The sequence below is a fragment of the Benincasa hispida genome, chromosome 9, assembly GCF_027475165.1.
Source record: "Benincasa hispida cultivar pf3 chromosome 9, pf3_genome.v1.1, whole genome shotgun sequence".
In the NCBI taxonomy this organism is placed as follows: domain Eukaryota; kingdom Viridiplantae; phylum Streptophyta; class Magnoliopsida; order Cucurbitales; family Cucurbitaceae; genus Benincasa; species Benincasa hispida.
In genome coordinates, this window is record NC_143486.1 from 50,867,890 (window position 1) to 50,880,487 (window position 12,598).

The window sequence follows — 12,598 nt, forward strand, 5'->3', positions numbered from 1 at the left end:
AATCAAATATATGTTTAATTTTAAGATTCAATGATTGAATTGCATTGGATTATCAATCGCTCATAGACTAAACATATCCAATTTGAAGTTACATTTACCCTGTATCCTTATTTTCCGCACTTACTCTATCTGCACCAGCCCCCCTCCCAATAACCTCTTTAATTAGAAAATCGGTTCGTGAAACAAATCTCGTGCTTCCTTATGCATCGACCCAGTCTTATCACTTGTACTACTAAGTAGTATAAACAGTATAGGTCGATTATTATAACCTTTATTTTATGGTCAGAAAGGACTCTGCAACAAGTCTTTTCCATGCTGGTCAAAGGCCAACACCCCCCCCCCCAAAATCCATTGCCACCCTTCTCCATTATACCTCTGCCACCCATCCCACCTCCTCTATTCATCATTAGCTCAACTGGCCCTCTATCTCCCAGAACCTCTACTATTATCACCACTCTGATAATTACCACCCATTGCAATGTTACTTCCACCAATTTATGAAAAGGCAACAACACATGGCCATCCATTAAAAATATGCCCATTCATTCCCTCTTTGCAGGCCGTAGCAGTAGATGGACAATAAAATTAAATTTCACAACTCCCTTTTGACTTTGCACTAGCTTTCTCATCAAAGAACTTGACCTCCTTCACCGGACCATACTTTAACAGAGTTCCGCCTCTTGTTCTGCATCTGTAGTCTACATGCAAATCACCAACAAACAAAAACGTTCCCCCGTCACATCCCCTCCACTCCGAACATTACCAAATCCATTTCTAATGGTGGAGATGTTAAAAACACCCCATCTACACAACCCAACCTGTATCGTTTGGGTTCAAATAAACAAAAATTTTGTGGATTGAATTAGTTTATGGGTTCATTTAAAATAACCTAAACCAACCTGAACTTATTATATTTTTCTTTTACTTATAATGCAATTATATACATATATAAGAACTTTTTTTTATCACTTTAGAAAAAAAATCATTATAAAAATTGAAATTGAGTTGCTATTCTTGATTTAATATATGAAAATAATTAAATCAAATTTTTACGTATTATATCTTGTTTCTTTTTAGAACAAAAATTTAAATAATATTAACTTGAAAATAATTAAATCTAAATGTTTCATAAGGGTTATTTGATTGAAGAAATTAACAACCTGAACAATTGAATTAGGTCTAAAAAGTCTTTTCAACCCTACCCACGAATACCGCTACCATTCAAATGCATTCCACCATTTTGCCTAAGCAAACCTCCTTCATTTTCTAAATCTCCCGCATTTGCTAAAGCTGCTCCTTGGATGCTCAAGTACGTTATTGCTACTTCTCTCCTCTAACTTATTAAATTTACTCTCTTGCGCTAAATCGACCTCCACTTCCCACCGACAGTCCCATCTCATTCATTTTTAAATCAAAAATCTAGTTGTAACTAGGATTGGCAAAATTCCCTGAAGGACCCCACCCCGATCGAGACAGGAAATCCTCGATTTGATTGGGGATGGGATCAAACCAAGGAAATTTTTCGAGACTCCATTCGGGGACAAGGTGGGGACGATATCCCTACTCCAACCCCAATTTGATATATTTATATTTTTAATATTTTATAAATATGTATTTATAATATATAAAATAACTTATTTATATGTATGTTTATAATGTATAGACTTATGTTGTAGAGTACAATATTAAATATCTAAATTCTAAATCCAAGCCCAAAAGTCATGTCCAAATTTTAATCATATTTTAAATAAAATTTTAATTAAAAAAATGGAAAATCCTCGCGAGAAATTAGTAGGGGATTTCCCGCGGGAAAACGGGGAATGGGCCCTGCGAGGACCCCGTTTCCCCGAAGAGGGCAGGGATGGGGGAGGATTTCCCTCACGGGGCCGAGAGGGGACGCACCCCCCAATCCCATTGCCAAGCCTAGTTGTAACACCAACCCTTAAGGCTCAGGCCACCATCTCTTGGGCAAGCAACTTCAGCCGTAGCACCGCCAACACTAGATATATCGAAGCACTCAAGTTGGGAGAGGGAGCTGCAATGGAAGCAGCCTCGATCTTCAGCTCCTTTTTTCATATCTCAAAGACTAAAGAAACCCTTCCCCAACATTAACATTATTGTACAGGTCCTCATACTCATCTTCGTCTTCACCTAAGCAATCCTCGTCAGCAATAGCAGAAATTTATAGATGCAGTACTAAACCAGATATGTAAATTACATACACACAAGAATTCAAATTGATAAATGTTATAAACAATCCTTACGCATATCAAGGTAGCCAAATATGAACACCCATAACTGAACTAAAGAGGTAATTGCATTAGAAATTTTAAATTTTAGAAAACAAGCTTCTATCTATCAAACACAACAAACTTTCAAAACTCTAATTAGATATCAAAACTCTGATTAGATAATTAGAGATGTATCCATTCGATATATTTCACATACCTTTTAAAATACTAGTAGTCAGACAAATTATTATTTAAAATAAAATTATTAACCTTTGATCAAACCTTTTGTTGGTTGCCTTTTGAAAAATTATGGCAAACATTAATAGAACTCAACTAACATTCGAACAACCAAGAAGTTCGGATTCAACTCCTAAACAGCTCAAAAAATTTTAAACAGATAAGAGAACACCAAACAAGTATTCAACTAAATTTCTTTCTGCCTTCACCAAAATAATAATAATAATAATAATAATAATAAATAAATAAATAAATAAAAACATCTAACAAGAGAATTGAGAAGGGTCGCTTAAAAACACATTTCCCCAGAAAGCATGCCTAACAGATGTGATAATCTTTACACCAACTTGATACTTACAAGGAAATCAAAGACTAGTTGATATTAGGACACAATTTCATCAAGTATGGAACAAAAGAACCCTGTCAAATAACCAAACAAATGTCCATACAAAAGGCAAGCTATATAAACAGCTTTCCAGGAACTGATATCCATGACTACATCTCTAGAGGGAATTGGTAACAAGTTCATACAAGTACAGTGTTATATACAACCTCTGAAACTACATCTAGTCATCTGAGAACATGTACATACAAGAATTTTGTACATACAACCAATGAACTACAAGTATGAGTACAAACAACCTTTGAGAACTACATTTAGTGAATTGGTAACAGGTACATACAACCTCTAAAGGGTAAAGAAACAGCTCTAAAAGAATGGTTAGCTCTACATCTTCACAATAGAATGACTAAGGTGTGGTATCAAAGAAAACAAGAAGGAATGGAAAGAGGTGTGAATATATGATACAACAGCTCATAACACAGAATAACGCACAATACAACATCCTCCAGGCTAAGATACTCTAACAACATAGTAAGCCATTACATGTCTGAAAACATTCAGACATGACTAAGACTCCAGCAATATTTAGCCATTACAACAAGAATATCAATATCATCAAGTGCCAAGAAGTCAAGAAGAAACATCATTCAAAAGAAACGTGAGAAGTTTTAACCAAGAAGTTTCTTTATCAAATTAATAGAGCGAGAAGGCATTGCCATGCATGGGTTCTCTCTATGCAGACGAGAATTTAAAAGCCCCCGTTGCTGTCCCCAAACCAACTTTTGTTCCACTGAAAGAAATCCTCACTATCAAATATCCTTTTAAGCTACAAAAAAACAAAAAACGAGAGGCACTTCCAATCAGAAACAAAGTTAATGGCGTGCTCTCCTATTGGTAATTAGTATATCAACATAAAGCTACAAAAATCTATCTAGATAATTATTGGCAACTGAGAGTAGATGAGACAGATTTGACATCGAAAATCTAAAATAGAATTAACTCAAAATGTTATGTTTAGATGAAATGAAACTTCATCCCCAGAACAGATAAAAGTGAGAAAGAATGGAGCCTCAGAAAATGAAAATAAGCACATAAGTTCAAACAAAAGAATTGAGCAACTCATTCTTTATTTAGGTACATAAGGAAAAACATAATACAACCAAGGTTACCCAGTGAGAACAAAATTCAAACGGTAAGGGAGGAGCATGGAACCCTATGAAGCATGAACAATGTAGCCGGGTGATTATTTTATTTTATTTTAATTATTTATTTTAAACAAAATACTTTCACTGAGAAATACTGAAAGAATATAAGAGAATACAAAAAAAACCAACCTTACAACAAACGGGACCCCTCAAAAGAAAAGGGGACCAATCAAGCAAAATAGTGATGATAAAATAGTTACAAAAAGAAACTTTGAAGTCAAGACCCAAAGAGAAACATGAAACCTAATAAGGACCCACCCAAACATCACTAGGGTCTCTTCTATCCAAGTCAAACTAAATTGGCCCTCTAGATCTTACTAGAGTTAGAGAACGCTCCCTTCTATCCAAGTCGAACTAAATTGGCCCTCTAGATCTTCTTAGAGTTGGAGAAACTAATTAGTCTAATCTAGAACTTTTACATTTTTAGAGATGACATTAGAAATAAGAATCATGACAAATTTTCCAGAACAAATCTATGTTCACCTCTTGGGAGGTTTTTTTGCCTACCAACTTCATGAGTTGGTGTTAAATAACTAAGTTTGCACATTAATCGAGGAACTCAATCTTCTTCTATTCCTCTATTTTGCACCTTTATTGAGAAACTTCATCTTACAACTTTGCACCCCACACAAATTTCTTAGCTTCAACATATTAACTCTAGACTTCATAACTCAATTCACTGATCCAAACACCCCCTTTGACTTTTCCCAACCTCATAAAGTGTGGCATATATTTCATCATTTCTTTCACATAATATTTCAAAACTAAATATCATGAAGTAAAACATACTTTTAAATTTTAATGTGAAAATCATTCAAATGTATGAAAAATATAATAAAAAAATCTAATAGAAGTGTCCAAAGTTCCTAATCATGTCTATGCCTAATTTTTTTACTATTATTTTAGAAAATGTAGATGTTGATGAGTCCATATCTTTAGTATCTTAATCTAGCATAGCATCAACGAATGCTAACCTTTTACAATTATGAAATGGAAATACAAAACTAGTGTTGAAAAATGAGGTTGATAAATAATACCAAACAATAGAAGGTACAACTATGGTGATAAAATCAACAATGATATTCATTCTAAGAACCAAAAATCTACCATCGCTGCAACACTTTTTTTTTAAATATAGGAAAGAAGAAATTTTATTAGAGCATCAACAGAGTAAGTTTTGAACAAGTGCATCAATTAGCATGACCATATTAAAACACGTTAGAACGTCACAAGTGTACCAAACAAAGCCTGCAAATCTACCAGAATTTAATTTTGAAAAATTAGTAAAAGAGAATGAATTGTATGAGCTTACTTTTTTTCTGCACCAAATCAGACTGCGCTCCTGTAGGTAGAAGACATATGCCGGAGTTCAGACAATAAACAGCATAGGCAAAAAAGGTAATGATGAATCAAAGAGCCCAAAACATCGAAGAGAGAACCCAAATGAACATGGAAAGCCATACTCTATAAAGTTTAAAGCATGTATGCTGAATGATTCAACTATTCAGAAGTAAGCCTCCGCCTCTTCCCATAATCAGCATCCCTTGTTCTAGAACGATTTTCTTCTTCTTGTGATAATCGGGACTTGCTATGCGTCCTTGATGACCGTCCCCTTTCCCAATCCTCCTCATGCTCTGGTTCCCGGTCTCTGTACCTATGATGATCAGAATATCTATCCCTATCTTCCTTGTACCTATCACGGTCACGATCTCTGTCACGTTCACGATCACGGTCATGATGACCACGCTCATAATCTCGAGATCGTTCTCTATCCCTATCTCGGTCCCTATCTTTATCCCTTTCACGCCCTATATCTCTATCATCACGTGGCCTCCTATCTGGCCAATCATGGTCAGGCCCCGGATCTTTTTCTTTGGATCTCTCTCTATCATATCCAACATCTCTATCATCTCGATACCTTCTATCAGAAGACTGTGACCAGTCCCTTTCGGAGCCTCTATCTTTCTCCTTTGTTGAATTTGCCCATGCCCCTCTGTCATGACTGCCTTCACCATATTGCTGGTCAGAACCAGCTTCTTCTCCATAACTAGACTCGTCAGCTCTCCCACCACCATGTTCTTCACTGCCCCATCCACCCATACTAGGATCAGACCACATTCCCATATTAGGTCCATCAACACCCGATGTTGGCATCATGCCCATTCCATTCATAGGCATACCCCTTCCAAAAAATGCTGGGTTCACATGAGGAGCTACACCAGGAAGGCCAACACCCCCAACAGGAGGAAAGGACGATAAAATTCCAGAGAAAGGGGGAGCCGGAGCTCCAGGAAAACCACCATATGTGCCCATTCTTCCCATAGGTGCACCAAAAGATGGATCAAAACCTTGGGCCATCATTGATTGCGGATGTAATAAAGGAGGGGCAGCACCAATTCCTTGTCCAAATCCGTTTCCACCATTTCCCATTATACCTCTGCCACCCATCCCACCACCCCTACTCCTCATTGGACCAGCTGGTCCTCGACCTCCCATTCCATGTGCATTACCTCTTCCCCAATTACCTCTCCCAGAACCTCTATTGTTATCACCACCTTGATAGTTACCACCGGTTGCAATGTTACTTCCACCAATTTTACCTACAGCATCATTAGGACCCCTCCTTGCTTGAGGATTAGTAGCTTGGGACATCTGTTGGTTCCTATTCACTTGGGCTTCTCCCATCCTCTTAACACTAAAGGGTGATGCATATGCAACAACACATGGACGTCCATTAAAAATATGCCCATTCATTCCCTCCTTGCAAGCTGTGGCAGCAGAAGGATCATAAAACTCAACCTGGCAATAGCCCTTTGATTTTCCACTGGCTTTCTCGTCATAAAACTTGACCTCCTTCAACGGACCATACTTACAGAGTTCTGCCTCCAGCTCCGCATCTGTAGTCCACCAATGTAAATCACCAACAAACAAAATCGTTCCACCACCACCTCCCCCTGCACTCCCCATGTTACCGAACCCATTTCCACCAACCCCATTTACATTTACTCCACCTCCTTGCCTTAGCAAACCTTCATTTTCTACACTCCCAGGATTTCCTAAGACTCCGCTCTGAGGTGGTTGGTGGTGGTGTTGCGGCTGTGGCTGCGCCTGCAGCTGTGGCTGTTGCTGCTGCGGAGCCTGATGCGCAGCTATGTTATTATTGCTTCGCTCCTCCAACTCATTGGTTTTACTCCCTTGCCCTAATTCAACCCTAATCCCACCTCCGCCGCCTACAGGCGGCCCCGGTCCCGCCCCACCTCTGATAGCCATCTCATTCGCTCTTATATCTGGAATCTGATTGTAACCCTCGGTTACTCTGTCCGAAACACTGTGCCCACCATCTCCTAAACCAGCAACTTCAGTCGCACCTCCACCAACACCAGGTATGGAAGCACCGGAACTGGGTGGTACAGGTGCAGGAGGCTCCATCTTGGGCTCCTCGGTTTTGAATCCCAAATCATCGTTCTTCCTCAACGACTGAAGGAACCCTTCCCCAACATTAACATCGTTATACAAGTCCTCGTATTCATCCTCATCTTCGCCCAAGAAACCATCATCAGCAACGGCTGAAATGGCCTCGTTCCGATGAAACTGATCAATCTGATCCACACCCTCACCGAACTCACCCTCACTTTCATCCATTTCTACCTTCTTCAACAACCCCCTCTAGAGATTCATTCAAATTCAGAAATTGAATGCAGGCAAAATCAGAAAGCCGATGGAAGCAGTTAGGAAACGAATTTCAAAGTAAGGAAGAGGAAGTTAAAACTCGGAGATCGAATCCCCAATTAGGGAAGAAGAGCAGCTGAAAAAAGAGAGAGAAGAGAGAAAGAAACCCTAATCTTAAATCGCGCGTGGAAATCCTGGCAATTTCTCCCTCATCATCTTCTTGTAACGACTTTCTCATTTGCTAAACTCCGTCGTTATAATGTGGTTTTTTTTTTTTTTACGGATTGTCTCGAAAAATGACATTCTTATAAGAAAAGGAATGGAAAGTGACATTCTACTTATATTATAAGTACAATTTTACCGATTCATCCCTGAGATGCATCCCAGCGCCTGCCAATACGAATTTACTCGATCCTCGATGGCTCATCACACGTTCTTTGATGCACGGTCACTCGATACCTAGCTTCATGGTCACTCGATACAGCTGCAATCGACACGTGTATACTCGATCATATCAACATTATACTCGATGCTCGATTACTTTATACTCGATTATTTTGAATTCAAAACCTGTTTGAGATACCCAGCTTCATAGTCACTCGATACGACTGCAACCAACATGTGTATACTCGATCAAATCAACGTCATATTCAGTGCTCGATTACTTTACACTCGATCATTTTGAATTCAAAACCCGTTTGAAGGTCACTCGATACTCAACTTTATAGTCACTCGATACTTCTGAAATCGACACGTGTATACTCGATCATATCAACATCATATTCGATGCTCGATTACTTTATACTCGATTATTTTGAATTCAAAACCTGTTTGAAGGCGTTTTTCTTTCCTCAAATATTTATTGTCTTTTAAATTTGTTTAAACAAGGAGATTTTAAGACAAAAAATATATGTAATTCGTTATTAATATAATAATATAACATTTTAAAAAAGGCATAGGATTAAAAGTTATGAAGAAAATGTTAAGGTTGCTCCAAAATACTACCAAGGTATTAATTTCACAAAGTTAAATATATTCATATAATTAAGAATGTGTTATAAATAGTAGTCAGTAGTAATATCGTTTAAAAAAAAAGTAGTAGTATTTAATATTAAATAACAAAATTATATTATAGAACTACATCCAAAAGCCATTATATATAATTATGTGTATTTTCCTCCAAATATTTTTAATAATTTAATTCTTTCTATAATATATTCCTCATTTTTTTTATGTGAAAATAGTTTTTGAATTAATTCAAATTTTATTTAAATTTCTCTATACCCAGTTTCATAGTCACTCGATACGACTGTAATTGACACGTGTATACTCGATCATATCAACGTCATACTTTATGCTCGATTATTTTATACTCGATTATTTTGAATTCAAAACCCATTTGAAGGCGTTTGATTAATCCTTTGGTGCTCTGTACGATACTCGACAATACTTGATAAATATTGACTATATAGATGGTTGATTTACATGTACTATATACTCGGTGTAATGTAGAGACGTTCTAATAAATACTCGATACTCAATACTCGTTAAGATATACTCGTTACACGATACTCAACAATACTCGATAAACATTGACTATATAGATAGTTGATTACTATATACTCGGTGCATGTTACATGATACTTGACAATACTAAAAAAATTGGTGACTTTATAGATGATATAGATTTACAAATAGTGTCAAAATTCACATGGAAAGCCCTAATAAAAATAATGTCAGACTTACAATTAATGTCAAAATTCAAATAGATGGTATAAAAATTCATATAAATAATGTCAAAATAATGTGAAAATTTACATAGAAAAATTGTTTTGCCTTAATAAAAAAATTGATCTGCCCATAACTCGATACCATATTGCAACCTGAAATCATGCATCTTATCTTGTCGTAAGCTCTCCATACTCGACCCGGTCACCAAGTACTCAAAGTACTTGAGACTGAATATCCCACAGTCTAGTGTATTCCCTTGTAGGGCACCTTTATTGATACAACTCATCTTCCAAGGACTGGTTGCAAGGTCGGGCTTTGCATCATACAGGTTGCAGAATTGTGCCAATGAAGGGAGAGTAAAGCATAAGGGCGCGATGAATTTTAGCAGATATTTCGCTTTGATGTACTTGGGCAGTGAGTCATACAAAAGGATGCGTTCGATATTCATGTCCACGACCAACAAAAACCAATGTTGCTTGTAGTTGACTAGGCTATAGATGTAATAAACATCTACCCATCCGGGATGATGTTCAGGTACCAGTCTGAGCACGTAATCGACATATGTGTGCTCTTTCTCACATACTTTAGCAGCTTTTTCCATGGTTTTCCCACATATGGCCTCAAACAAGCTATCTGGACCTTGGAGGTTGATAACTTATAGAAATACAAGTTATTTATGCTATTTTATTTAGATATTGCAGCAAAAAGAAAAGAAAGTTGCGTCGATAGTATAAGAATTGGCTAAGCAGTACGAAAATTATGAAATGTCATAAACACACCCACTAACACCATTGCGATGGCGAAATAGAATGTTTCAGTCTCTGTTTTGCAAGAAATAGGTTACCGCATGCGTTAATGGCTTGAAGACAAAATGTACAACGCATCTACATCGCATGCGCCCACCAATCAAGAATGAAGAGATGATCAACGCACTGACGGTGCATGAGACAATCGATCAAGAGCTTTAGCGATCAACGCATTTCAACCACATGTGGTAATAAAAAAACAACACCACATGCGGCGATAGATCGAAGATGTGAAGAGCAATGCATTCGCGGACGATTCTGTCAAGTGTACAACTTTTAGTTGTGCAATTCTGACGGATTGATCTGAAACAGAAAGGAATTTTCCATTCCGCCATTTCAAGAACTACCATAATTAGAAGTGGGGACCACAAATTCAAAGAGCCAAGGTCTCGCCTATAAATAGCTTCTTCAAATTCGTTGAAAGAGATACATACAGATACAGATGCTGGGGAAATATACATAGAGAGATATTTTGAAAGGGGAGAGAGGCTGGTCTGAAACGACTTACAGAGTAAATTCAGGAGAACGACGAGACAAGGCCGAGAGGTGAGTCTCCAAGCAAAGAATTCTTCCGATTCCCGAAGCTGAAGCTCTGTGCAAAAGATCAATTCTACCGGGCAAGCACAAGTATCTGTGGCTGAGAGGTCATATGTGGGAAAGCAAGCCTAAGAGGGAAGCTTTCCTCTCCACCACACGCGGGCAAGCACAAGTCTCCGATCGGGATCTGTGTCAAGACTTTGGCACTCTTTCCGTATTTGTTTATATTCTCTAATTCATTTTCTATATTCATCATCTTTAATCCCTCATCCACAAACATGTATCAAATGCTTAATTTTAGAATGAAATGTTATCATTGCCATCATTATCATCTCTCTGTCTCTTTCCATACATTTATCATCCATTTTCTCCATGATGTGTTCTTAATCCCCAGGGTAAAAAGCGAGAATTAAGTAAGTAAGTCAAATATGTGTCAAGGAATCAATTAAGTTTAGCTAAAGTATGCTCGACTGTATCTTCACCTGTGAGAGCAGAAGTGAAGATGTTATTCCGCCTATCGAGAGAAGGTTGAAAGAATGCGTTAACTAAAACAAGAAGTATTTTCAGAGATGGAAACAACCTTGCATTCATCACGTTCTTCTCTATTTCACCATAGACATATGGGAATGCGGCCGATCACCGAGAGGTGTAAGCCAAGGGAAAGCGGAACCTTAGTTGCGTCCTTAACGCGATTGACAAACTTGCAATGTTTTTACTCTTTACTCTTTCTCTTTCTACTTCATCCATAAGACTTGTCATCGCATTCATCGATACTTTTGTACAACTTCACAGTCAGTTCTTGACCTCAGTATCATGTATCATGTATCATGTATCATGTATCATAGTAGTTTAGGAATTTACTTTATCAACGCATCTTTACTTTACAACGCATTTTACTTTATCAATGCATTTTTACTTTTAGCGCAATTTATATTTCTGTACAAACCAAAATTCTTTATTCATTATTAAAACCAGTCGCATGTATCACATAAGTATCGCATTTAACAACAACAATCCTCGTGTTTGACCTCGGATCACTCTGAAAAACTTGCATTAGAATTATACTTGGTTTTAGCGCAAGGAAACTTGGACACGCACTACTTCATCGCATACTACGAGCATATCACTATCAACGCATACACTTATAACGTAGTATCATATAAAATGTCTTTATCGTAAAGCACTTGAGTGCATATAGAACATCATTCATTCATTCATTAGCGCAATAGATAAAGATAGCATTCCATTTTTATCCTCATAAGTTTATGGCAACATGAGCTTGTATGATATTCATCCATCAGTAGTGTGTATAAGCGATACAAAACATAACACAACATAACATTTAATTCATATCCTTACAAAGGTTCAAGTGACTTTGCAAAATAGATAACAATAGGTTCAAGTGTATATCAATAATGCAAAATTGTACATTAAAATTTAAACCCAATATAATATATACCAATATGCCATGTGGCAATGTCGTGAACCGATGAGCACATATCTTATGTCGACTAATAAACTTCCATCGGAGAAACACGAATAAAGAATCGAGAACCTGTAGTTTGCAAGTTAAGTCAAAGAATGAGAATAGTAATTAACAAGCATATAAATGTAATAAGGGATGGTAACTTACATCGTCCTCAACCCAATCACTATCACATGTTAGCTCTTGGAACAACTCCTTCATCATGCAATTCGTTCTGAATAGGACTTCATTCCCTGGCCAATGAGGACCCATGTCCACGCTGTTCAGATAGACCATGAACTCATTCATTAAATCCTCTGGAATAACGTGTGTCAGGTCGTAAGGGGCAATGTCAATCGGACATTCATCGAGCT

General features: G+C 37.4%; 1 protein-coding gene across 2 annotated transcripts; it reads right to left on the reverse strand.

Moving 5' to 3' along the window:
• Positions 1-3,247: 3,247 nt before the first annotated feature.
• Positions 3,248-7,929, reverse strand: LOC120085450 (uncharacterized). 2 transcript variants are annotated; one of them, XM_039041410.2, is made up of 3 exons: positions 5,480-7,929; positions 5,329-5,358; positions 3,248-3,637 (listed from the first exon to the last, which is right to left on the reverse strand). In XM_039041410.2, exon 1 carries the CDS (start codon positions 7,656-7,658, stop codon positions 5,517-5,519), a length of 2,142 nt encoding a protein of 713 aa, XP_038897338.2. In that variant the 5' UTR covers positions 7,659-7,929; the 3' UTR covers positions 3,248-3,637; positions 5,329-5,358; positions 5,480-5,516. The 2 variants fall into 2 exon arrangements, with proteins under 2 accessions (XP_038897338.2, XP_038897335.2); XM_039041407.2 differs by having other exon boundaries at positions 5,329-7,929.
• Between the last annotated feature and the right edge of the window lie 4,669 nt (positions 7,930-12,598).

Excerpts from the sequence above, each read along its gene's own strand:
- LOC120085450 (XM_039041410.2), bottom strand. The coding sequence starts at position 7,658 with ATGGATGAAAGTGAGGGTGAGTTCGGTGAGGGTGTGGATCAGATTGAT.